Source organism: Monodelphis domestica, chromosome 7 (genome assembly GCF_027887165.1).
Source record: "Monodelphis domestica isolate mMonDom1 chromosome 7, mMonDom1.pri, whole genome shotgun sequence".
NCBI classification, from domain to species: domain Eukaryota; kingdom Metazoa; phylum Chordata; class Mammalia; order Didelphimorphia; family Didelphidae; genus Monodelphis; species Monodelphis domestica.
The window spans coordinates 56,841,699-56,869,660 of NC_077233.1; the positions used below are offsets into that span (position 1 = coordinate 56,841,699).

Sequence of the window (27,962 nt, forward strand, 5' to 3'; positions counted from 1 at the left end):
CTACCCCCTCTCCATGTGTGCCTAAGGACATTTCTCACTTCACCCACCCCCTCTGCCCAGTAGCCCAATGGGAGCACTTCCTCCCTCCCTTGTCTGGGGTGAGTCAGGGGGCTCACATGTGGCATGAGGTTTGCAGTTTGGGAATTCCTTCTCAAAAAGTTTCACTATCACCTGCATAGGGTGTGAGATATTGATCTAAACTTAATTTTTGACATATTGTTTTCCAATTTTCCTAGCAATTTTTGTAAAATATGGAGTTCTTATTCCAAAAGCTGGGATCTTTGGGTTTATCAAACACTAGATTGGTGAAGTAATTTACTCCTAGTCTATTCCATTGATTTATTCTATTTCTTAGCCAGTGTCAGATTATTTTGATGATCACTGCTTTATAGTACAGTTTAAAATCTGATACTGATAGGCCACCATTCTTCACTTTTTTTTTCCATTAGTTCCCTGGATACTCTTGACCTTTTGTTTTTCCAAATGAATTTTGTTATTATTTTTTCTAGTTCTATAAAATAGTTTTTTGATAGTTTGATAGATATGGTACTGAATAAGTAAATTAATTTAGATATGATTGTCATTTTTATTATATTAGCACAGCCTACCCATGAGTAATTAATGTTTTTCCAATTGTTTAGATATAATTTTATTTGTGTGAAAAATGTTTTATAATCGTGTTCATATAATTGCTGCATTTATCTTGGCAAAGAGATTCACAAATATTTCATATTGTCTAAGGGATTTGAAATGGAATTTTTCTTTCTAACTTTTGTTGCAGTTTTCCTGGAAATATATAGAAATGCTGATGATTTATGTGGGTTTATTTTGTATCATGCAACTTTGCTAAAGTTATTAACTATTTCAACTGGGTTTTTTTAGTTGATTTTCTAGGATTCTATAAGGATACCATCATATCATCCACAAAGAGTGACAGTTTAGTTTCCTTATGGCCTACTTTAATTCCTTAAATTTCTTTTTCTTTTCTAATTGCTAACACTAGTATTTCTGGAACAGTATTAAATAATAGTAGTGACAACAGACATTCTTGCTTCACTCCTGATCTTACTTGGAAGGCTTCTAACTTATCCCCATTGCAGCTGACACTTGCTGATAGTTTTAAATATATACTACTTATTATTTTAAGGAAAGGTCCTTTTATTCCTATGCTTTCTACGGTTTTCAATAAGATTGAGTGTTGTATTGTGTCAAAAGTTTTTTTCTGTATTTACTGAGATAATCAGGTGGTTTCTGTTAGTTTGATTATTGATTTGGTCAATTATGCTGATGGTTTTCTTAATATTAAACCAGCCTTGCAATCCCATCTAGTCAGAGTGAATAATCTTTGTGATATATTACTGTAGTCTCTTTGCTAGTATTTTATTTAAGATTTTTCCATGAATACTCGTTAAGCAAATTGTTCTATAATTTTATTTCTGTTTTTGGTCTTAGGTATCAACACCATATGTGTCACAAAAAGAATATGGTAGGACTCTTTCTTGGCTTATTTTGCCAAATAGTTTCCAGAGTATTGGGATTAATTGTTCTTTAAATGTTTGATAGAATTTACTTGTGAATTCATTGGGTCCTGGGGATTTTTTTTCTTGGGGAGTTCATTGATGGCTTATTCAATTTCCTTTTCTGAGATGAGATTATTTAAGTATTCTATTTGGCTCTTTTGTTAATCTAGGCAATTGATATTTTTGTAAATATTCATTCATCTTACCTATTTATTATTATTATTTAATAATTATTTAATATTATTTATTATCAGATTTATTGTCATATACTTAGGCAAAGCCTTTTTAATTTCATGTAATCAAATGATCCATTTCCATTTTTGTAATACTCTATGTCTTGTTTGGTCATAAATTCTTCTCTTATCCATAAGTCTGAAGTAAACTTTTCCATGTTCCTTTAATTCATGATATCCCCCTTTACTTCTAGATCACGTATCCATTTTGACTTAATCCTAGTGCACAGTATGATGTGTTAGTCTATGCCTAAATTCTGTCATACTATTTTCCAGTTTTCCCAGCAGTTTTTGCCAAATACTGAGTTCTCTCCGTGCCCCCCCCCCCATAAGCTTGGATCTGTGGGGTTATTGAACACGAAGTTACTATAGCCATTAAGTACTATGTGTTGATTTCCTAACCGATTTCATTGATCCACTATTCTATTTCTTAGTCAGTACCAGATTGTTTTGATGGTTACTGCTTTATAACATAGTTTGAGGACTAATACAGCTAGGTCTCCTTCCTTCGTATTTTTTCCATTTGTACCCTTCATATTTTGACCTTTTGTTCTTCCAGATGAATTGTTATTATTTTTTCTAGTTATAAGAAATAATTTGGGGGCAGTTTGATTGGTATGGCACTAAATAGGTAAATTAATTTAGGTACAATTGTCATTTTTATCTTGCTGGTTTATCATATCATATCCATGAGTGATTACTATTTTTCCAATTGTGTAGGTCTGACTTTATTTGTGTGAAAGGTGTTTTATAATCATGTTACATGTAAAATCTTAAGTATTTAATAATGTCTACAACTGTTCTAAATTGAATTTCTTTTTCAATTTCCTGCTATTGAGCTTCTCTGGTAGTAAAGAGAAATGCTGATGATTTATATAGATTTACTTGGTATCTTGCAACTTTGCTAAAGTTGTTAATTATTTCTATTAGTTTTTTTGGTTGATTCTTTGGAGTTCCCTATGTATACTCTCCTAGCATCTCAAAGACTAATAGTTTTGTTTCCTCATCATCTATTCTAATTCCTTCAATTTCTGTTTCCACTCTTACTGTTATAGCTAGGGTTTGCAGTATAAGATTAAATAGGAGTGGTGAGAGTGGGTTTCCTTGCTTTAATCCTGATCTTATTTTGGAAAGGATTTTTAGTTTATCCCCATTAGGGTTAATGTTTGCTGATGTTTTTAGATAGATGGTCTTCATCACTTTAATTAAAGCTCTTTTTATTTTTTCTAACTTTTTTATATGGAATGGGTATTGTATTTTGTCAAAGGCTTTTTCTATATCTATTGAAATATCATGATTTCTGTTGGTTTTGTTACTGATATGGTCAATTATACTGATAGTCTTCCTAATACTGAAATACCCCTGCATTCTTGATATAAAACCCACCTGGTCATGGTGCATGATCCTTGTGACATAATGCTAGCGTTTTATTTCAAATTTTTATATCAATATTGATTAGGAAGGGGTATAGTTTTCTTTCTCTGTTTTAGCTCTTCCTGGTTTAAACATCAATACCATATTTGTGTCTAAAAGTAATTTGGAAGAATTCCTTCTTCCTCAGTTTTTTCCAAATAGTTTGTGTAGTATTAGAGTTAATTGTTCTTTAAATGTTTGGTATAATTCCCTTGTGAATCCATCTGGTCCTGGAGCCTTTTTCTTAGGGAATTCTTTGATGATTTGTTCAATTTTGTTCTGTGATGAGTAAAGTATTCTATTTCCTCTTTTGTTAATCTAGACAGTTTATACTTTTTGTAAATATTCATCTATTTCACTTAAGGTTGTCAGATTTATTGGCATATATTTGGGCAAAATAACATCCAATAATTGCTTTAACTTCTTCATTGGTTGTGATTTCACCTTTTTCATTTTTGATACTGGCAATTTGGTTTTCTTCTTCCTTTTTTTTTGTTAGAAATTTTTTTTATTATCATTAAGCACCACCAGCTTAACATTGCAAAAATTCTCAAATGATCCTTAAGCCCCAACCTTCGTGATAAAGGGCTTTTCCAGTAAGGATGTGTCTCCTCTTTCTTAGTATAAAATTTCACAAAACAAAGGGCAAGTACTGTGTATATCTTGTTCCCAGACGTTGGATGCTGCTGCACTGGGAAGGACTGCATGAGATCCGGTCACTGGCCAGGCCCTGAAAGGCTCTTGTTCATGAACTGCCTCTTCACAAAGCAAGTCCACCACTTGCTAGATTTGTCACTCTGAGGATCAAAGACCTTTTCACAAAGCCTCAAACCAGTTTCTTGTCGAAGCTGCTGTAAGTAGGCCCTCATCACATCTTCTTGTTTATTTGCAGGTCTGGCATTAATTGCATTAAGAGGGAAACCTGGTTCTCCGGGAATAGGAAAATTAGTGATTCCCAATGTATACATTTCTTTCTCTCCTTGGCTTTTTGAGTTGCACTTCTGGAGTTTCTTTAAGCATTCAGAAATGTAAAAAGTTATGTAGATCACCGTTCTATCAGCTTCATTCTTAATTTCGTAGTTTTTGAAGAAGACATTGGCCTTGAAGTAATAGATGGCTTCATCCACAATATCTGTGTCTTTTGTCTCTCTCGGAGCTGGTCCTTTAAATTGACTTCTAATGGGTAATAGTGCCATGTTTCCAATTAGTTTGGTGTCAGGGTCCATGAGAGAGGAGTGGTATGCCTCTTTGATTAGATTTTATCAGCCTGTCTATACATCCTTTGGTTTCATCTGCCTCTTGGTTTTCCTGGATGAAAGAGCTTTGGAAACCTTAAATTGTGGCATGTTGGCAACCGGGCCCAGGCTTCTGGAGAGCTTTCTTCCTTTTTTAAATGAAATTAACCAATGATTTTTTTCCCATAAAACCAGTTCCTTGTCTTATTAATTAGTTCAATGGTCTTTTATTTTCAGTTTTATTTCTTTATTCTTTGATTTTCAGGATTTCCAATTTGGTGTTTATTTGTTGTTTTTTTATGAATTTTAATTGTGGATATTTAATTTGTTCTCCTAGTTTTTTAAAATTGCATGTCCAATTCATTGCTCTGCTCTTTCTCTATTTCATTAATATAAGAATTTAGAGATATAAATTTTTCCTTAAGTACAACTTTGGCTGCATCCCATAAATTCTGGTATGTGGTCTCCTCATTGTTCTCTTTAATGAAATTCTTGATTTGTTCTTTGACCTATTTATTCTTTAGGATAAGATTATTTAGTTATAAAAATTATTTTTAAAAAATCTGATTTCCAAATTATCCCCTCCCTCCTTTCTTCTCCCCTTCCTAAGCTGGCAAGTAATTTGATATATATGTGCAGTCAGCAGAACATATTTCAATATTAGTCATGTGGTAAAAGAAAATATAGCCCCCCCCAAAAAAAGAAAATGAAAAATAATATACTTTGATCTGCATTCAGAATCCGTCAATTCTTTCCTAGGAAGTGGACAGCATTTTTCTCCATGTCCATAAAAATTGTCTTGTATTGCTAAGAATAGCTATCATTCACAGTTAATCATCGAACAATATTGCTCTTAATAGGTACAATGTTTTACAAATTCTGCCCATTTTACTTTGCATAAGTTTATGTAAATCTTTCCAAGTTTTTCTGGAAAATCCTGTAACAGTATTCCATTACAAATCATACTAGAACTTGTTTAGTCATGCCCCAATTGATGGACATCTTCTCAGTTTTCAATTCTTTGCCACCACAAAAAAAAAGAAAAGAAAGAAAGAAAAAGCTGTGATAAGTATTTTATACAAAAAGGTTCTTTTCCATTATTAAAATCTCTTTAAGATATAGACCTAGTAGTGATATCATTGGATCAAAGAATATGCAGTTTTATAGCCCTTTGGGCATAGTTCAAATTGCTCTCCAGAAAGGTTGGATCAGTTCACAATTCTACCAACAAAGCATTGGTGTCCCAATTTTACCACAACCCCTCCAACATTTGTCATTTTCCTTTTTGGCCATTCAGCCAATCTGAGAAGTGTCGAGTGGGACCTTGAAGTTGTTTTGATTTGCATTTCTCTAATCAATAGGGATTTAGTGCATTTTTTTCATATTACTATTGATAGCTTTGATTTCTTCATCTGAAGACTGTCTGTTCATATTCTTTGACCACTTATCAATTTGGAAATTAATTTTATTCTTATAAAATTTGTCTCAATTCTCTACATATTTGAGAAATGAGGCCTTTATCAGATAAACTTGCTATAAAATTTTCCCCCAGTTTCCAGCTTTCCTTCTAATCTTGGTTGCATTGGTTTCTTTTGTGCAAAACCAAAATGATCCATTTTATGTCTCATAATGCTCTCTATCTCGTTTGGTCATAAATTCTTCCCTTCTGCATAAATCTGACAGGTAAGATATTTTATGTCCCCCTAATTTGCTTATGGTATCATCCATTATATTTAAATCATACACCTTATTTACTTCCCTATTACTTTTGAGGGTACCACCATCTTTCTAGTCACCCATGTTTACAATCTGGTGTCAGCTATGACTTGTCACACTGATCCCATATATCCAATCAGTTACCAAATCTTGTCATTTCTATCTATATATGTCCTTTTCTTTCTACTAAAAAAACTGCCATAATAGTTCTAGTTCTCAATATCTCTTGCCTGGATGACTGTAATTGCCTAATTGCTTGTCTTCCTGCCTCAAGCCACCCCCTTCTGCAATCTTTCCCCACTGATTTTTGTAAAGCACAGTACTGACCATCTTCTATATGAAAGCTTTCCTACTGATTCAGTGATTAAATATTCTATCACCTTTATTTAATACTTTTGAAATTTCTATTTGGGGTTATATATGTATATATAATTATTAGTATAAGTGGGCATATGTAGAATATATGAATAAATATAAAGTGTGGGTATAAGCTCAAAATATTTTTACTGATGAGGTAAACAATCAAAAAATTTAGAAACCAATGATGTAGAAAATAGTGGAGCACATTCATTTATAACAAATCTTAGTACATGATGAGGCACTGTCACTGAGTATATTTAATAAATACAAGGGATACTGGCATAAACTAGGTAAAATTTAAAAGCTTCTCCTCTCTCTATGAGTATATGCATGTGTACATAAACATATTGTGCATTAATTGATGATATATATATTAAATTATATATATTAAATATACAAGGTATGTCTATAATCCAAAGGATGCCATGTTACATATATAATGATACTTTCTAGACTTCGAGTATTTATTTCAATATGTAAGTATCACTGTCAAGCAGTATACGATGATCTAGGGATACAAAGACAAAAATGAAATAATCTCTGCTCTCAAAAAGCCAACTCTGGACAAGAGGAACACAAAAGTATATACAGAAATTGCTGGGAAGGAGGAGGGGAAGACTAAAAACTGGAAGAGTCAGAAGTCTTTCACAGGAGGTAGCACTTGAGCTTAGCCTGGAAGAAGGACCTCGGGCTTGAAGATCCAGGTGAGCAAGGAAAGCAATTCAGGTGTAGGCACAGCTAGTACAAAGGAACATGAGGGTTCGTGGATGAATCACTGGGAGCAACAAATAAGCCAGTTTGGCTATATCTTAGTTAGGGAAAGAAAATCAGTAGAAACAGAAGATTAGAGCCAGATAAGGGAGCTCTAAATGCCAAAGAGAAGTGTTTGTTAAGAGAAAATCAAATTGATTCTATCTTGGAACTGATTTCATTCTGTAATTCCCCAACCTTTCGTATATCTGTGTAAGTTGTATTTCTTTGTCTCTGAATTAAGTTCAGGAGTTCATAGGTTCAGAAGTTCAATCTTCCTCTCTGAGTTAAGTTTAAAAGTTCACTTTCCCTATAAATCACTTTAATTAAAAGAAATCTCTGAACTATTAGATGTCCTTCAAGTTAGTCTAGTCTGTTATTGCTATACCACTAAGCAGCCTTACTTTTGGACTGAATCAATCAAAACTCAGCAGTGAGAGATTGTTGCTGGCCCCACATTTCCCATTTCTTGACAATTATACTGTTCCCCATGCCTAAGACACTGCTGACTTTGTAATTAATTGTATTGTTTTCATCTATGACACAGTCTTCTTTTTTTTGGACCCTCCTACTTTTGTCCATAAAGAAAATTGTCAACCCTCAATTCAGTATCTTTTGGCTTACTGAGGAGCTAAAGACTCCTTTTAGTGGTAACTCCTAGCCTTACCAATGAACTGAACATGCTCAGAACTTCATTGCCTTAGTTTACCTTAATTTTAATCACAACAGTTATTCTATCCTCAGGGCAAAAGGGAACTACTAGAGCTTCTTGAACAGATTGGTGATATAGACACATCTCAAAGAAACAGTAATGAGTTTCTTCAGATAATCTTGTTTTATATTGAAGATAACAGTGTAAATGATTGCAATGAGTATCAGAAACACAACAGGACCTTCTCAATGAAACTGATATAGAACCCTTGAAAGAAATGTGTCTATCAATCCACAAAGGATAACTAAGGCATGCTTCCCAAATTCTGACATGCAGTTGGATAAGCCATCTACTGAATTAGTTCATCAGCAGATAAACCTTAAGCACATAATGCAAAAAAGCAATGAATTGGTCAGAAAAGGAAAACGAGGGCTATCATGGTATTTAGGAATCTAGAGGTTGCCCCCCCCCAATGATTCTAAGTGAATCTCTGCCACAAAAGGCCATATTTTATACTAATCTCCTGACAATGCTACATGAATGTTACTCATAGAATGCTACAAGATAAGAATTCTCAACATTGCAAGTTACTCAAAGGGCAACAGAAAAGCCTACAGTGGCATGCTATTGAAATCATTTCCAAATGAACCTTTTCTATTGACAGGACCACTAGTTTGCAAATGACAAAGGCTCTTCTATGACTCTTCCCTATGGGTTCTACTTCAAAAACTTTTATCACCATTCAATTAGATTATTTAATTTCCAATTAATTTTTAATTTGCCTCTCCATGAACCCTTACTAATTATAATTTTATGACATTAGGATCTGGAAAAGTTGCATTTATTTTTTGTTTTTCTGCATTTGTGTGAAAAGTTTTATGCCCTAGTACTTGGTCAATCTTTGTATATGCACCATGTGCTGCTAAAAAGAAGGTATATTCCTTTTTATTCCTATTCACTTTTCTCCAGATATCTATTAACTCTACTTTTGCTAAAATTTTATTCACTTTCCTAACTTATTTCTTATTTATTTTTTGGTTTGATTTCTCTATATCTTATAGGGGAAGGTTCAGGTCCCCAACTAGTATAGTTTTACTATCTATTTCTTCCTTAAGCTCCAATAGTTTCTCCTTTAGAAATCTGGATGCTATATCATTTGGAGCATATGTATTAAGTACTGATATTTCTTCATTGTCTTAACTGCCTTTTATCAAGATGTAATTACCTTCCTTGTCTCTTTAAATTAGATCCATTTTTGCTTTAGTTTTGTCAGAGATCATGATTGCTATTCCTATCTTCTTTTTCTCAGTTGATGCCCAATAAATTCTGCTTTACCAGTGTGTGTTTACCCGCCTCATGTGTGTTTCTTGTAAATAATGTATGGCGGGACTTTGGTTTTTAATCCACTCTGCAATCTGCTTCTATTTTATGGGTGAGTTCATCCCATTCACATTGACAGGTATGATTACCATCTGTGTATTCCCTATCAATTTGATTCCCACTTTTAATCCTGCCCTTTCTCCTTTCACTTTTTCCCTCCATACCAGTGTTTTGCTTTTAATCAGTCCCACTTCCCCCGCCCCCCTCTTATTTTACTCCCTTCCCATCACTTCCCTTATTTGTCTCGTAATTCTTTTTAGGGTCTTTTAATCACCCCCTCCCAACTTCTTCCCTTTTATTACTCCCCTCTCCACATACCTCTTCCTTATTCCCTTTCTACTTCTCCAAAGGGTAAGATAGGATTCTATTTCCCAATAAACCTGGCTATTCTTCACTCTGAATTGATTCTAAAGAGAGTAAAGTTTAAGTATTATCTGTCACCACCCTCACTTGTAATAGTATTCTCCCCCTCCCATGACGTGCCTCTTTATGTGGTATCATTTACCACATTTTACCTCTTCCTTTGCATTTCTCTTAGTACAATCTTCTTAAACAGCTTTACATATCATCTTAAACAGCTTAATACCACACCCTCTGCCTATGCATATTTCTTCTATCTACTATGATAATGATAATGATAACAATTTAAGAATTATATATATCATTTTTCCATATAAAAATATAATCATTTTGATCTTATTGAACTCTTAACTTTTTTCTCTTTCTTATTTACCTTTTTATGGTTTTCTTGAATTTTGAATTTGGACATCAAATTTTCTAATTCTGGTCTTTTCTTCAGGAATACTTGGAAATCTTCTATTTTATTAAATACCCATGCTCTCCCCTGAAAGTATACAGTCAGTTTTGATGGGTAGGTGATTCTTGGTTGTAGACTCAGTTATCTTATCTTCTGGAATATCATATTCCAAGACTTGCAGTTCTTCAGTGTGAAAATTACCAGATCCTGTGTAATCCTGATTTAGGCTCCATGATATCTGAATTGTTTCTTTCTGGCACCTTGAAGTATTTTCTCCTTGGCCTGTCAGTTCTTGAACTTGGCTATAATATTTCTGGGAGTTGTCATTTGGGTATTTAATGTAGGGGGTGATCTGTGGATTCTTTAAATGTCTATTTTGCCCACTTGTTCAAGATATCAGGGCAGTTTTCTTGGATAACTTCTTGTAATATGATATCTAGGATTTTTTTTTTTTGGTCATGACTTTCAGGCAGTCCAATAATTCTCAAATTATCTTTCCTGGATCTATGTTCCAGGTCAGATGTTTATTCAATGAAAAATTTCATGTTTTCTTTTTTTATCATTCTTTTTATTTTATTACTTCTTGATGTCTTGTGAAATCATTAGCTTCTACTTGCCCAATTCTAGTCTTTAAAAATTGATTGTCATCCGTGATATTTTGATTTTCCTTTTTGATTTGGTCTATTATGCTTTTCAAGGCACTCTTTTCATCACTGAACTTCTTTGCCTGTTCTTCCAGCAGGTTAATTCGGGTTTTTAATCTGCTTATTACTTCACTTGATTTCTATGTCTCTCTTTCCATTTGGCCAATTTTTCCTTTTAAACTGCTATTTTCTTTTTGTATTACTTTCATTCCTTTTCCGTGCTTTTCTTCCCATTTTTTTCTGTCTTACTTGATTTTTAAACTCCTTTTTGAGTTCCTCCAGAGCTTGTTACCAGTTTCCATTTTTTTTTTGAGACTTTGCATGTGTTTGCTTGTTTCTCTCCCTCTCCTGGGGCTTCTGTGTTTTGCTCTTCTTCTCCATAGAAGTTTTCAAGGATCAAGAGTTTTCTTTGCTGCTGTTTACTCATTTTCCCACTGGAGGACTGAGTGTCCTACAAGTTGCTGTTATTTCTATCTTAGCTTCTCTCTTGCAGGGCTTTGCCTTGGGGCTATCTTCACTTCCCTATCAGAGACCTAAACAAGCCTAGTACTACAGAGCTTGGACCCTCACCCCCAGGACCTGGGATTTCCTGGGATAGGTCTGCAATGCTTTTTTGTTGGTGGTGTAACACACTTCACAGTGTTTTGCTTTACTGCTACTGCTGCCACTGTGGCTGCCAAGTGAGGCCAATTGTATTGAGCTTCAAATCTCACTGCCAGGGCCTAGAACCTCCAGGGGTAGGTCTATGGTACATTTTTATTGGTGTAACCTGCCTCCTAGAATTCTGAGATTGCCCAGATTCTGATTCTGCATCTGATGCATGAGGTGGAGGGGTAGGGGAGGAGGATGGTCAGTCTGCATTTTTCCTTGTGCATTTTTGCTTCCTTATAACATGGAAATTCCCTTTCTCTGCCTACCTTTCACCTTGTGTTTAGGGGGAGAGCCCCTTTTCTTGTCCTGCTTTAACTTCTATTCTTTTGGGATGATTTTTTTAAAGATTGGTTTGGAAGGATATTCAGAGCAGCTCCAAGATTTCCCTGCTACACCTGATCACCATTGACCCAAACTATTATAATAAATCCCCAAATGGTCTGCCCATTTCCAGGCTCTCCCCTTTCCAAAAAGATGCCAAAACAAATTTCCCTAAAGCTATCTATGTCTCCTCTTCTTCAAAAACCTTCAGCTGATATTCTAGCAACAACTGACCAATCAATAAGACTTTACTGTATGAGCCCAATATCCAAAACACTGTAGATAAAAAGAAAAAGTGGAAATGGTCCTTGCCTTCAAGGTGTTTATATTCAAATAAGGAAGACAATATGTACAACTATAAATATTTATAAAGTATATAAAACAAAGTAGACCCAAAGTTAATTTTGGACAGGAAAAAAAATCATAAAAAAGACTTCCTGTGGATGGTGCCCCACCAGTTAAGAATTGAAGGGAGCTAGGAATTCTTACAAGTATAAGTGAAGAGGGAGAATATTCCAGATAGGGGGGCAATCAGGACAAAGGTGCTGAGGGGGGATGGGATGATGCATTTGAGAACCGCAAAAGAAGAAAACACAACCTCTTCTGCCAAGCATGTAGGACTCACCACAATCTGCTTCTGACCTACCTTCTCAACTTGACTACATATCAGTCTCCTTCGCAGACTCCATTCTGGCCAAACTAGACCACTATTTCCTAAATTTGACATAATATTTCTCATTTCTGTATCTCTGCCCCAATTCTCCCTCATACCATGGAAGGTTCTTCCCTCTACCTCTTATAATATTTAATGTTCCCTAAAGATTCCACACATGGAACATGGTTTTCCAGTAAGCTGTCTTTTATGTGCCTTTCATCCTCTTCAAATTAATTTGTATCTTCTTATTCTCCCAAGTGAATGTAGGTTTTTTAAGGACAAAGACTTTCTTTTTTGTATTTCCAGTAACCAGTCTTTTTAAAAACACATAGTTGAGGTTTTAATCAAAATTTGTTGGATAGAACTGAATATCAATGCACAAGAAATAAAAGACATACTCAAGGACACACCTGAGAAGAAAAAAGTCAGGAGACCAGCAAAAGCAATGTGTAAACAATAAAAGAACTAAACGAAGGAGTCCAGCATGTTGGCCGATCCTTCACATAGTATTTATGGAAGGCTGAGAACAATAATCAAAGAGAATGAAAATACATGGAATAGATGTGATGCCAGTAGATGGAGTATCCATATGAATAAGTTAATGGATTCATCCAAGTATTAAGATATGTAAGATGGCAATCCCTTTGTCTATGTCAACAAAATCTACTGGTTCAAGCTATCTATACAATATTATCAACAACCTGACACAAAAGTTAGTGATGGAAATAAGCAGTAAAAATTTCTTCATCTTCCTTTGAAATCTGAGTAGTAGAAATTTATTCTAGTTACTAAGGATATCTACAAATGGATTCATTTTCATTTCTGAAATGCAAACCCCATTTTATAATATAATCCTCACACCAATCCCTCCTTAACAGCATGCACAAAATACTAAATGCACTACTAAAAATGCACTAAATAGGTGGGATTTATTTCACATAATGTTGCATTAGAATAGTAAGAATGCATTTTCTCCTTTTGATTCAATTAGTTTACATGGCCAATCTATCTATTGCCTAAATCTGTACGTTGATAAATTCCTAGTACCTGTCTTTGTCCTGTACTGAAAGAATTTCATGATGATTAAGGTAGCCAAATCTTGAATTATTATTTCTGATGGCATATGGTAGTAAACATCCTAAAATTCAACTTAATGTTTTCATTTTATGTCAAAAATCAAACTTATTCTCACCAAGTCAACTTACTGAATGCAAGGATATCAGGTCCCATTTTTCTCTTTGTGTAGTATTAGTGACATCAAACATTATTGGAGATCACTACATTCACTATTTCTATTATTTGTTTTAAACTCAACATTACTGTTGCGCAAACAAACCAAATCACTTTGTTGAAGTTTAAAAGACTTTTTTAAAACCCAAAGACAAAAAAAATTCTTCCCTGTTGAGAGTTTTCTTTTCCTCTGAGAAGACTTTGAATTCGTTAACTAGTATTCAAGTTTGTCAGAGATTTCTTTTCTCCTGGGTTCTGTAAAACAGAACATGATCCAATAACTTATTAGGCAACATTGGCCAACTAAGAAATGGTCAAAAGTACTGAAATAAACTGGGGGAAAAAGACATTTAAAATATTTGAAAACTGGGTCTTTTGTGAATAATAGAGGGGGAAAAAAGAGGCAAGTGGCAGAAGAAAAAGTCAGAGAATCTATGAAACTATTTTTGGGAAGAAGAGAAGTATCACAAAAATAAAGATATTGTGACAAATTTCTTTAAATTTTTTTTCATATTTACTTCTTAGAGTAAAATAAATAAAATCTTAAACAGTATTTTTCATGAAACTTGGGTTATATCCTGGCATCAAGGACACTTGGAAGTCTTAGTCTTTTGAACTACTTACAAAGCTGATAAAGTCTTTTTCATATTATAAGACATATTCATAATAATACACATCTAATTATGACAAACTAATCCTCCTTAAATGTCACCTTTCTCTGTCCCTCAAAAAAATCATCATATAACCCATTTGCTTGGTCTCCTTCAGGTAAGTATAAATTATCTCACATCAAAAGCACTATCCAAATATCATGGATCATCATCACCCAAAAGATGATAATGAGAAGAATAATTAAGAATAAGAATATGACCTCCTCAGAGCACAGGAGCAGCTGAAAACTTACAGAAATAGTTTTGTGACCAACAGATAGCACTTTACCAAACAATAACAAAAACTGACAATGGACAACATACACTATGGAATTTGTCAAATATAAAAGTAGTTTACCTATGTATTGTGAATCTTAAAAATTCTCAGACCCTACTTCAGAACACTTGGTTAAGACCATTCCCCATTTTTAACAATAAAGGAACTTAGTCAGGAATGTGAGAACTCTACTCCACCCATACTTAAGCATACTTTAGGGGAAGATGAAGTAAACTCTTTACTGCACAATGAAAAAGTACTTTGAAAAAGTACTTAACTCATACTTATAGTGAAGCAAAAGCCTTAAGCAAAGTCTATTTTTAGGAAGGTGCTTGTAGTGGAGGCAAAGCATCCTCTTCTCCTCGCTTGGGCTGCAGTAGTCAAGGTCGTGGGTTGAACTGTGTACGACCTGCCCAGCTGTGTGTTCAAGGTTGGAATAGTCAGAATGAGGGAGGTTTGATAACGATTGTGAGAAACTTGTTTTTCTGCCCTTTTTTGGAGTCCTTTTGGTTCCTCCTGGTGCCTGGCAGGTAACATCATGAATTCCTATGGATTTGCCCAATCATGGTTCCTGCTGGTGCTGGGCTGTAACGTCATACATTCCTGTGGTTTTAACCTATATATGCTTTGTGTAGATCCAATAAACTTTGTTGCTATGCATTTCATATAGCGTCTGTCCATTCGTTACTCTTCATTTTTGTTACCCCAAGTAAGGTCACACAGGGTTGGCCCCCCTGTGCTGGAGCCTTACAAGTGGCGCCCGAACAAGGACTTGCCATCGTAATCCCGATTCCTTTGCTGGTCATAGGATGACGAAGTGTAACGGCCTCTGCCGCAGGACTGCAACTCGGGTGAGCAGAGGATTCAAACAGAGATAAAGAGTGACGCAATGGCGGGCTTTCTCTGTTCCCCAATCTTTTCTCTCTCTCTCTTTTTTTTTTTTTAGTTTATCTCTCAGTAGTTATGGGTAACTCAGTTCCTGTCCTTTTACAGGATGGAGATTGGCAAGCTCAGCACCTCATAAATGCTGCCTTAACGGAACATGGAGTTAAAGTACAGAAAAAGGTGCTAAAGAAATGTGTGTGTTATATAAGACAATTAGTACTATGGTTTCCTGAAGAAGAGATTATATCTAGTTCAGAATGGGATCGTGTCTGATCAAAGTTTGGTTCCAATGGAGTGACACCACCTCCTGATTTTGCAGTCATTTATAATGTAATCTCGGTTCAAGGCTGCATTAACAGTTCCAAGATCTCCTAGGAACAGGTTAACTCCCCTGTTAACACTCTGGGGAGGATTGGGGAGGATAGGTTGTGTCTCTCGAGAAGAGCTTTAAATCTGGTGTTCTGCTTACAATAAACGTTCATTATCCTTCTTTGATAATGTTCCAACCTTTCTTTCTTGCAACTTCTCAGACAGCTCTAAGCTGTCCCCCGGTAGTTCTAAACTGTCCCCTATTAGGGACCCCCTTACCCCCGATTCTTTTATTGGAACCCTCCCTTCAGTTCTCATTGGAGAACCCCCGAAACAAAGTTTCGACGCTACGGAAATCCCCTCAGTGGTTAGTATACAAGATACTCTAAGGGTGAGAGGGAAATTATATTTTTTCTTTAGAATGGATTCTAAAACATTGATTTTTTTCAAACCATGCTTGTCACAATGTTGTGTGTTTCTGTTTATCGTTGTCTTTGTCAAAGTCTTGTCTCTATGTATTTTTAAATTGGACATTCACAAAAAGAAAGAAAATAAAATGGGATAGTTGCAAGATTGAACTTGTCTGTCAAAAATCCTCAGCAGAGGACAAAAGCAAATACCTGTTCAATTATTTTTTCCTCTTTCTTCCTTTGGATGGGCCCTCAAAGGAGCGAAAAAGAGAAAAATTCAGAGCAGAAAAGGGAGATTTTTTTACTCAACAATTAGAGACTACTTTTCATTTAAGATTAATGGTTTGATGTATGCAATTTGGGAGGATTGTTAATGATTTTGATATGATACAAATATAATTTCTTGTTTTATGGTTACTATTTGTCCTGTTAATAATGTTAACCAGATTTTATTGAGCACAATAAAACTCATGGTTATAAGTTTATTTTGTTAAATCTTGCTATGCATAATGGGTTCTGTGAATTTGAGAATTGTCTAGATGTGGCTGATAGCCAGACTGATACAGAGAGGGAATATTTTATTCTATAAGGAGAAAAATTGCACTGGCCACTTTATAGATGTAAAAGTTATCCAGAAAAAGTTGTTATGCTGTTGAGAAAAACTTTTTCTAGAAATTAAATTTGGGATTTTTTCAAATCAGATTTATTTTCATGCATGTACTGTCAGGAGTAGTAACAAGAAATCATATGACACACAAGAAGTTTAAATGATTACTCTATTCATGGGATTTAATAATATTAGTACTAAGAATTTGGTATTTTGCAAGAGAAAATTTCTAAACGTTGTTGTCTTTGACTAAGGTTATACGAATTGCTTTTAAAATGTGTACAATTTATAGGAAGACATTTAAGGGTATATGTAACCTTGAAATCAAAAAAGGCTTGTCATAAGGATTAAATACAATTCAGGATAGTACCTTTCCTCTACTTATGATAATGGTAAAGAGGAGAAGCCAGAAGAAATAAGAGTAATGGATAGAGATACTAGTTGATACTGTGAATTCTAGTGTAAAATATATACAACAAATTATAAATTGGAATTTAATCAGGTATGTAGCAATATTTTGAGCTAAAAGAAAACTAAACTGGAGGATCTATTCTACTTTAGACAGAAATTTAAGAGGAGTGCACGTAAATGCTTTGTACTTCAGTTTGGTTACACACTGAAAGATTGCTTAAGGACTTAAAGTTATTTGGGAGTTGTGGAATTCAAACTAAAATCCACTGAGAGTAAATTATTATGAAAGCGGTTTGATAAATTCAATATTTTAAATTGTAGTGAGCTCACTTGTTAGAGAAGGATGGGACAAGGCTGTTAAGTAATAAATCTAAATCAAGCCAAGCAGCCTTGGGATAAAATTTCTCAGAAGCTATTAACCCCTTCTTTGCACACAGGAAGGAGAAAGAAATGCTTATAATTATTCTACACTGATACTTAGAAACTGAAATAGGGAACTCAAAGAGTTAACAACCACTGTGTGATATAAATTAAGATGAGTATATTTTAATTATAGAAATAGAGGTTTTAAGATGCTCAAACAAACAAACTTTGCCAGCCCTGTCTGACCAAGTAGCTTGTTTGAAGCTGTGGAATTTTAATGCAAACATTCCATGTCCAGAATGATAAGATTATTCAGCCAACAATATGTAGCTTCAGCCCTTCATTCTGTAAGACTACACTTTCCTGCTCTGTACATCATCCATTATATAGATTATATTCTTATTGCGGCTGAAGATGAATCCCAAATAAGCAAGTGCTATAGTCAATTGGAAATTACCTTGCAAAAATACCATTTAGTCATTGATCAAGAAAAGATTAAAAAAAACAAGTCCCGTACTCTATTCAGAGGCTCAGTTATATGCAACATCTGTTATGCCTCAAAAAATACAATTAAGAAAGGACTGCTTTAATACCTTAAATGATCATCAGAAATTGTTAGGTGATATCAATTGGGTTAAGCAATATTCATTTCTTACTACAACTGAATTACAACCATTATTCAAAATACTGGAAGGGAGTTCTGATTTGAATTCCCCTGGAACTTTGACACCTGAGGCCTCTCTTGCTTTAGAGATAGTAGAAGATAAATTGAATCAGGCTCCACTCAACCACTATCAGTCTCAATTAGCCATGGAAGTGACTATTTTTGCAACTTTAATGTTACCAACAGGTGCCTTAACTGAGAAACAAAGTCATTGAATGGTTACACCTAAAAAGCAAAATGGGAAAGGCTTTACAGAGTTATGACTGTCTTATGGCTCAATTTATATGGAAAGGCATAGAACATGTGGTCTCAGGTTTAGGACGGTATCCTCATGAAATCCGGGTACCCATTGTTAAAGATATACTACAGAAATATTTACAAAGTCATGACGAATGGTCTTTACTATTAGTGTACCCCATTGCTATTACCACCTACACTCCACAAGGTTTATTTTCTTTTTTGTCACAACATCCTATTGTTTTTCCTCATATTCTAAGAGATCGTCCGGTATCAGGACCTAATGTTTATGTTGATGCAAATGCTAATTACAAGGCAGGACAAGGAAGGTAGTTCACCTGTCATTTTTACCACTCCTTTTTCTTCTACCCAACGAAATGAATTAACAGCTGTTTTACTAGCTTTTTGGTTATTTCAGGAGCCTTTCAACCTTATAATGTCTTTGCAGGGTATAGAAAAAGCTGTCATCAGATCTACTCAAAAGCAATGTACAACTGCAAATTACAAACTGTCATATGACAAGGGATACGTCCAGTATATGTCATGCATGTATGCAGTCATACCAATCTGCCTGGACCTATTTTTAAAGGAAATGATATCATAGATCAAGCTTTGATTGCTCAATATTATCTAATATGCAATTAGCTGAGGAATCATATCATAGATTTCACCAAAATAGTACTGCTTTACGCAAAATGTTCCAACTCACTAAAGAACAAGCTAGAAGTATTGTTAAAAAGTGTCCTAATTTTGTTCCAAGCCTCCCCCCAATGCATATTGCTGTGAATCCCAGAGGCTTAAATAGTACAGATATATGGCAAATGGAGGTGACCCATGAACTGCCCTTTGGACGACTTAAATATATCATGTCACTGTAGATACTTATTCAGGATTTTTATGGGCTTCCTGCTTGATAGGAGAAAGAACTTCTCATGTTATTAATCACTGCTTAATGACTTTTGAGATGGCTGGTCCCCCCAGAATATTTAAAACAGATAATGGACCTGCTTATACTTCCAAACAATTTTTTCTTTTTTGCCAAACTTGGGGTATTCACCTCATAGGTATCCCATACAATCCACAAGGACAAACTATTTGTGGAGCACAGTAATCAGATCTTAAAAAACATTTCTTTTAAAACAAAAAGGGGGAGACAGCACCCCACATCTATGATTGGCAATAGCTGTATATACTATAAATAATTTGATCTTTACTTCCAATAATGTATCCAGAGCTGACAATTTTTTCTCTGCATTTTCTTATGAACGAAATTCAGGTACCACCACTCCTGTGCTCCCTGCCCCAGAACAAAAATTTGTCATGTGGAAAAATGATAATCAAACTTGGCAAGGACCACCCAGTGGTCCTGCAAGGCCGAGGTTTTGTTTGTGTCTTCCCAGGTAAAGACAGAGTATGGCTCCCTCCCCGCTGAGTTGGAGAAATTGACCATAAAGAGAAGGACAAGGAGAGGACGCAGGAAGCCTCGCAAGGAGACTTGACAAAGTCTCCATAAGATACTGACTGTTCTGCTTCTATTCCAGAATTTAAGTACAGTTACTGGAATAAAGAGATGGGTTTTTTGGGAACAACCACCTTGGGTAGAGTCTGTCGGCATGGGACACGCTTTACTGGAAGTCATCTTATATACAAAAACTAACTGATATTCCTGGCATTTACCATTTTGAGAGACAAGCTAAGGACAACAATCAGGCCAACAATTTGTGCCTTTCAATTGGACTGGACTAGTTGAGGCACCCCCTCGTGCCTCGCACGAGACCATCCTGCATGCCTACCCCTCAAATCTCTGCAGGCACATTATTATGGTCATCCTGACCTGCCAGACTCTTTCTGGATAGAACCTTATCATGTAGACAAAGGGGTAAAATATGAAAGTTACGGCCAACTGCAAAATCTAGGTTGGCTAGAGGAATCTTGTGATAGTATTTGGGGACAAGAAAGACCTATTTGTCCATATGTGATGGGATATGAACAAAGAGACACTGTTAATATGTTTCCGCCCTTGCTGTCATATAAATCTAAAAGGGTATCATGTATTCATTGGGAAAATATGATTTGGGTGTCTTGGCATAACGACACAAGGTGTATTGGAAAGAAACTGGATTTTTATAAATTTCGTGATTGTTTTATAGAAGGATACAGCTCGCAGATTTTGACTGATTATGGAAAGATAGCCCTGGCATTGGATAAAGTAAATATGTCTCATTATGTTAATGTTACTTATAATGGAAAAGTCCAAAAACCAGTAAATAGAAGTGTTACATTAGACATTCAAGCTAGACACTCATGGGGATGGTATCACTCACCTGCAGATAGAGCAATGGAAAAACTGTCTCAACTAATCAGCTCTAGGAAATGAAGATGTAGTTCTTGCATAGTTTTAGGTATTGTAGCCCTGATAGCCGCCATTACTGCTACAACTGTCAGTAGTGTTTCTTTAGCACTAAGTGTAGCTAAAATACGGACCCTGGAACATGATGCAGAATACTTACACGGGCTTGCGCAGAATGTAACCAAGGCTTTGCACATAGAGCAAGATATTAATATAAGGATTTTTTATGCTTTACAACAAATATCTAAAGATGTACTGTTATTAACTAATCAAGTAGTAATTATAGCTATTTAGGGTAAATTAAGGTGTGATTATTGCTATTCAGCTTTTTGTCTTCTTCCTGTTAAAGTTAACATGTCTGATGCATTTGAAAAAATTAGAAATGATCTACAAGGTCTTTGGCTAAAAGGCAATATCTCGGAGGACATCCAACAATTGAACTGTATTATTGAGGAGATGGATAGTTCCTTAGTTGAGGACCTTCATCCTGAACATATTGCTGATTCTTTGTACAATGGGATTAGATCAGGCCAAAGTTGGCTGTCTCCTTTAGCTCAAATGAGTATAACCATACTGACTTTCATACTGTTTATAATTATCTTAGTGGTCCTTCTTCCCTGTCTATTCCAATTCCTTGTGTCCAGCATGGGTAGGATTGGACAAGTTTTATCTCAACACCAGGTACTCTTGCAAAACAAAAAGGGGGAATTGTAGTCAAGGCAAAGCATCCTCTTCTCCTTGCTTGGGCTATAGTAGTCAAGGTCATGGGTTGAACTGTGTACGACCTGCCCAGCTGTGTGTTCAAGGTTGGAATAGTCAGAATGAGGGAGGTTTGATAACGATTGTGAGAAACTTGTTTTTCTGCCCTTTTTTGGAGTCCTCTTGGTTCCTCCTGGTGCCTGGCAGGTAACATCATGAATTCCTATGGATTTGCCCAATCATGGTTCCTGCTGGTGCTGGGCTGTAACGTCATACATTCCTGTGGTTTTAACCTATATATGCTTTGTGTAGATCAAATAAACTTTGTCGCTATGCATTTCATATAGCGCCTGTCCATTCGTTACTCTTCATTTTTGTTACCCCAAGTAAGGTCACACAGGGTTGGCCCCCCCTGTGCTGGAGCCTTACAGTGCTAAGTAACTATAAAGGTCAGGCAACTTGCAAACTTATAAGGGACAAGCCTTAACAGAAGAGGTGTGAGGTTTTAGTCTACTCAGGTGTGAATTACTCAAAAGTTTAGTCTACTCAGGTGTGAATTAAGAAGTCAGTCCTGTGAAAATGTCTAATGTGATTGGTAGATGTGAGAACTTAGGGGAGGTGACATAGGAGAAAATTCTCTTTAAAAGGAGAATCAGAAGGCCTCTGAGAGAATTCAGCCTTGGAAGCTGAAGTGGAGCTCAGGAGCTGAACTGGTGGGTCTCTCTGAACACTAGAATCTTGCTTGGGACAAATCTTGTGGCGAGTGGATTAAAGACTGACTGATCTCTCTCTTAGGGCTTGGGCCTAGGCTGGCCTAGGCTGGCCTGGGCTGGCTTAGCCCTTTTCTCATTGTTTCCTCTTACTCTCTCTCTTTCATTAATTCCTTATTTGTATTGATTAAAATCTCCATAAAAACCCAGCTGACTTAAGTATATTTCATATTTGGGAATTTTCCCCTGGCGACCACTATATTTTTTATTTGAAACCATATTTCCGTGGTCACAGTTTATGCCAACAACTCTTTTAATTGTTACAGTATGAAATGGCTAAAATCCAAGAATCAAAGTCTTCCCTAGGAAGACCCAAATTCATAAACTCAACCCACAATATGTCAACTTAGAATCATCTTGAGCAAGATTCTAAGTCATGAGGATTTGCAACAGAAATGGAAGGGTTTATGACAGCCATTCAGGGCAAAATCAACGCAAATCACAAATTACACAAAGGTTATCTTTAAGGAGCCCAGATTTATTGCTCAGTGCAGATTACGCAAGAAGACAGTAGCTCCTATGCAAAATATCAGAACAGACTCTAAAAACTCAGTATTTACCAACGACATTAAAAGATACCTTCAAGTGACTAAAAGTACTACATGCCAGAAGCTTGTTGATCTTCATAAACTAATAGACAACAAATAAATACGCATTAAAATATCTTTAAAAAACTCAACTATAAACAAAGCTGAAACTGGTATATCACTATTGACACACATGAACACAAACATGTAAAACTGATTCATAAAAATTAAAAAAATTTTAGAATATATCACCATGTTGAATATTCGATCTCCAGACAACACTGAATTGAAACATCCAAAATATAGAGGCTTAAAATAAGAAATTAAAAGCAGGTGGAAAATAAGACATTCTGATACTGGAGTTGTCTCCAAAGAACTCTTTCAGTGTGCCTCAATGAAAGAAGTTTACATTGCAATATTCCTATCCAATTACAAAAATCCATTTTAGCCATTTGTTCATGAGTCTACAAACTATTAAATATGTAAGAATAAAAGCACCATGTTTTGCCTTTAAACCTATCTCTTGTTAAACCCCATTAGAGAATGAGAAGATACTAGTGGTAGTAATATTAACTGGTAATGTTTTCAATTTTACTATTAATCAGTCAAGCAACTTTCACTAAGTGTGCACTACATGTCACTGAATATGTTAACTACAGATAATACCAAGAAAAAAAACAAACAATCTCTGAAACATGGAAACCTAACATAACAAAGCAGATAAAAAACAACTGTAGTGAGGAAGACAGGCATCAACACCTGGACAGTAGGATTAAAGTTGAAACTTGAAGGAAGCCAAACATTATGCAACACAGAAGTGAGAAGGAATAGCATTGCAGACATGGGGGATAGCCAAAACAAAGAATGGAGATGAGAGATGAATTGCTCGATGTAAGCAACAGCTATCTGGCCAGCATGATTGGATCACTGAACGCATGGATGGGAATAATAAATAAGAATGAAAAGATACAAAGGTTCTAAAGAGTTTTAAATGCCTAACAGAGGAGTTAATATCTGATCTGAAGCCATGGGAGTTTACTGAGTAAGGAGCTGACATGATAAGGGCTGTGTTTTATTTTGAAATTGATTTTTTTCCCCAATTAACAAAAATGTATATTCTCTTCCTTCTGCCCATACCATGGTGAGAATAGATGCTTTTCCATTCATTCATTCTGGACAGTACAATGGCAATGTAGAAGTTATCTAGGAGAATGGTGGTCAACCATGCCCAATGTTATGGAGGGCACAGAAGTATATTGATTCATAAGGGGGTGTTAGATTTAGCAATTATGAAATTATGGATAAGTTTGTTCAAAAGTCAGATCACAAAAGATTTAGAAGAAAATGGGAAAACAAATGGAAGCACTAAGTACAGAAAGCTGTTTCAAGAAGTTCAGTTCAGAGAAATAGAAGGGAGATTTGAGACAATAGCTAGCAAGAATGGTAGGATCTAATGAGAGTCTTATTTTATTGTTTCTTTGTTTTTTTAATGGTGGACACAAGCATATTTATAGGTAGAAAGAGAAGGAAAAGTAGCTATGGAGACACTGAAGTTTAAGAAGAAGAGAGAAGACTGGGGGTAATGTCCTTGAGAAAATGGAAGGAAATGGAATAAATGGTATATGTAAAGAGGTTGACCCTGTTAAGAAAGGTTATGTCTTCCTAATTTATACTGTAACAAAATTTCAGAAATCAATCAATCAACATTTATTAAACACCTAATGATGTGCCAGGCTCTGTGATACACACTTAAGAAACAAGGATAGGACTTCCAGTCAAGATGGCGGCTTAGAAGCAGCAAAAGTTCAGACCTCTGAAAACCCTTCCTTACCGATCACAAACTGAATGCTCCCAGGGGACTGAAACACAAACATAACAACAGCACAGAGCCAGGGAACCCTTCTTTTGGACTCAAATCAAAAGGTAAGCCCCCAAAAGCCAGAATCTTAGATAACTCGGGGCTAAGGGGAAGGCAGAAAGAAGGTACCAAGACCCCTCCCCCCAAACCAGAGCACTGAGCCTGCGAAAGCAGCAGGAACCTCAGGGCCTGCAAAAGGACCTCAGGGCTGGCTGTTCTAAAGGACACACCTGGAAAGCAACCTGAACCAGTCTCAGGGCGTCCAACACAGACGGCAGGGAAGCAGCCTGAGAGAGACAGGGGGAGCCTGTAGCCCCCTGGCTGGGTCCTTCCATCTGAGTCGGAGGTTTTTGCCTCGGGGCACATCCAGACCAACCCAGCAGAACCTAATCCCATCAGGAGTCTTCAAAGCTCAGGGAGGCCAGGACCCCTCCCACTTTAGAGTGCAGGGCCTTCTGAAAGGACAGGAACCTCAGGGCCGGCAAAGGTGTTGTTCTGAAGGGCTTACTTGAAAGAAACCTGGGCCAGGCTCGGGGCATCCAACACAGACAGCAGGGAAGCAGCCTGAGAAATATGGGGGAACCTGTAACCCCCTGGCTGGGTCCTTCCATCAAAGTCTCACCTGAGGTTTTTGCCTGAAGCACATCCAAACCAACCCAGCTGAACCTAAACCCTGCAGGAGCCCTCAGAACTCAAGGAGGCCAGGACCCCTCCCCCTTAGAGTGCAGGGTCCTCGGAAAGGACAGGAACCTCAGGGCCGGCAAAGGCACTGAGGTACCTTACGGACAGTGCTGTGCCAGGTTCAGAGAGTGGAAGTAAGGCAGCAGAGAAGCAACTGGAAAGAACTGAGAGCAGTAACACCAGAAACGCTGGGAGGCAGGTGAGGGCAGACCCTGGCCTTCCCCGGGAAGACAGCGCAGCTGCAGAGAACGGACAATTTGCCTGGGGCTAAAGCCTTGGACCATCAGACAGATACACTAAGAGCCAGTCCTCCTCACTCATATTTCTGACTGAAAAGGGGAAGAAAAACCATACAGATGCCAAACTGTACAGAAGTGCAAAAGCCTCCAACCACCAAGAAAATCAAGAAGAAGGGGGTGACGTAAACATTTTATAGAGCAAAAATACAAGATACAGAGGAGATAGAAGAGGAAATACAAACAAATGCTCCAAAACCTTCCAAAGGAAATAGAAATTCTCCACAAACTCTTGAAGAATTTAAATCGGAAATTATCAAAAAGATGGAAGCCTTCTAGAAGGAAAAATGGGAAACAATGCAAAAGGAACTCAGCAATCTGAGAGACCAAAACATGCAAATACAGAAACAGCTCGAAGCCAAAAAAACAGGCCAGACCAAACTGAAAAGGAAAACCAGTCTTTAAAGGTCAGAATCAGGCAATTGGAAGAAAACGATCTTGCAAAAGAGCAAGAATTAATAAAGCAAAGTCAAAAGACTAAAGAATTGAAGATAACATAAAATATCTCACTGACAAGGTGACAGACGTGGAAAACAAAGGAAGGAGAGACAATCTGAGAATCATTGGTTTACCAGAAATGAAGGGTAGTCTTGATATCATAATACATGATATCATCAAAGAAAACTGCCCAGAGATTCTAGAACAAGAGGACAAAAAAATGCATTGAAAGAGTTCACAGAACACCCTCTACACTAAATCCCCAAAAGACAACTCCCAGGAATGTAATTGCCAAATTCCAAAACTTCCAAGCAAAAGAAAAAATCTTACAAGAAGCCAGAAAAAGACAATTCAGATATAAAGGAACACCAATCAGGGTCACACAGGACCTAGTAATTTCCACTCTGAACGACCGCATGGAACATAATATTCAGAAGAGCAAGAGAGCTGGGTCTTCAACCAAGAATCAGCTATCCATCAAAACTTACTATATACTTCCAGGGGAAAGTATGGGCATTCAACAAAATACAAGATTTCCAAGTGTTTATAAAGAAAAGACCAGAGCTCTGTGGAAGGGTTGACATCCAAACAAAAAGAGCAAGAGAAACATGAAAAGGTAAATATGAAGGAAAGGGAAAAGGAGAAAAATGTTATCTTTTTCTTTTATTCAACCTCTCTTCTGTGAGGACTAAATTTTATCAATTTATATATATATATATATATATATATATGTATATATATATATATATATAAATTTTATCAATTTATATATATATATATGTGGGGAAAATGTAATGTGTAACTCTCAAAAATTGTACGCATCATTAGAGTAGTAAGAATAATCATCCATAGGGAAAGTTTGGGGCATCAAGATGATATGGAGAAAGGGGGGATAGAAAGAAAAAGGGGGGGAATTCTTGATGGTACTAAGATATACTCCAAGAAATAGAAAAAAACTAAATAGAATAATCTTTCTCACACAAAGATACACATGGGAAGGGGAGGGGAAGAATTCTCTTATAAGAAGGAGAAGAAGAGAGTTTTTACTTAAATCTTACTTTTAGTGAAATCAACTCTGAGAGGGAAGAACATCCAGATCCATTGGGATCTTGAATTTTATCTTATCCAACAGGGTAAGGGAAAAGGGAAAAACCAAGGGGGGTATGGGGGGACGGAACACAAAAAGGGAGGGAAGGAGGGGGGGAGGGGAAGAGAACAAAAAGGGAGGGGCTAAAAAGGGAAACATATCAATGGAGCGGACTAGGGGGACTGATTTAAAGTAAATCACTGGCATAAAAGGTTATACCTAAAGGAGAAAGGTCAGAATTAGGGGAGGATATCAAAATGCCAGGGAGTCCACAAGTGACAATCATAACTTTGAACGTGAATGGGATGAAATCACCCATAAAATGTAGACGAATAGCAGAATGAATTAGAATCCAAAACCCTACCATATGTTGTCTCCAAGAAACGCACATGAGGGGGGGAGTAGACACTCACAAGGTCAGAATTAAAGGATGGAGTAAGACCTTCTGGGCCTCAACTGATAGAAAGAAGACAGAAGTTAGAATCATGATATCTGACAAAACAAAAGCAAAAACAGACCTGATTAAAAGGGATAGGGAAGGTGAATATATTTTGTTAAATGGGACTATAGATAATGAGGAAATATTACTAATCAACATGTATGCACCAAATAGTAAAGCCACCCAAATTTCTAATGGAGAATCTAGGAGAATTGAAGGAGGAAATAAGATAGCAAAACCATATTAGTGGGAGATTTGAAAAAATACTAAAAAATTTAGATAAATCAAATCAAAACATAAATGAGAAAGAGGTAAAAGAAGTGAATGAAATCATAGAAAAATTAGAGTTAATAGACATATGGAGAAAAATAAATAGGGACAAAAAGGAATACACCTTCTTCTCAGCACCACATGGCACATTCACAAAGATTGACCATAGACTAGGTCACAGAAACATGGCATACAAATGCAGAAAAGCAGAAATAAT

At 36.2% G+C, this 27,962-nt stretch overlaps 2 protein-coding genes across 3 annotated transcripts in view; both read right to left on the bottom strand.

Moving 5' to 3' along the window:
* The window catches only part of TMCC1 (transmembrane and coiled-coil domain family 1), a 307,939-nt gene that overhangs the window by 209,411 nt on the left and 70,566 nt on the right, over nt 1-27,962 (bottom strand). The gene's annotated exons all lie outside the window — the stretch shown is intronic.
* LOC130455454 (actin-related protein 2/3 complex subunit 3-like) lies at nt 1,767-4,425 on the bottom strand (the record flags this gene model as incomplete). Its single annotated transcript, XM_056804697.1, has 1 exon — nt 1,767-4,425. A coding segment is annotated over one exon (543 nt), but the record flags the coding sequence as incomplete, so codon positions are not given.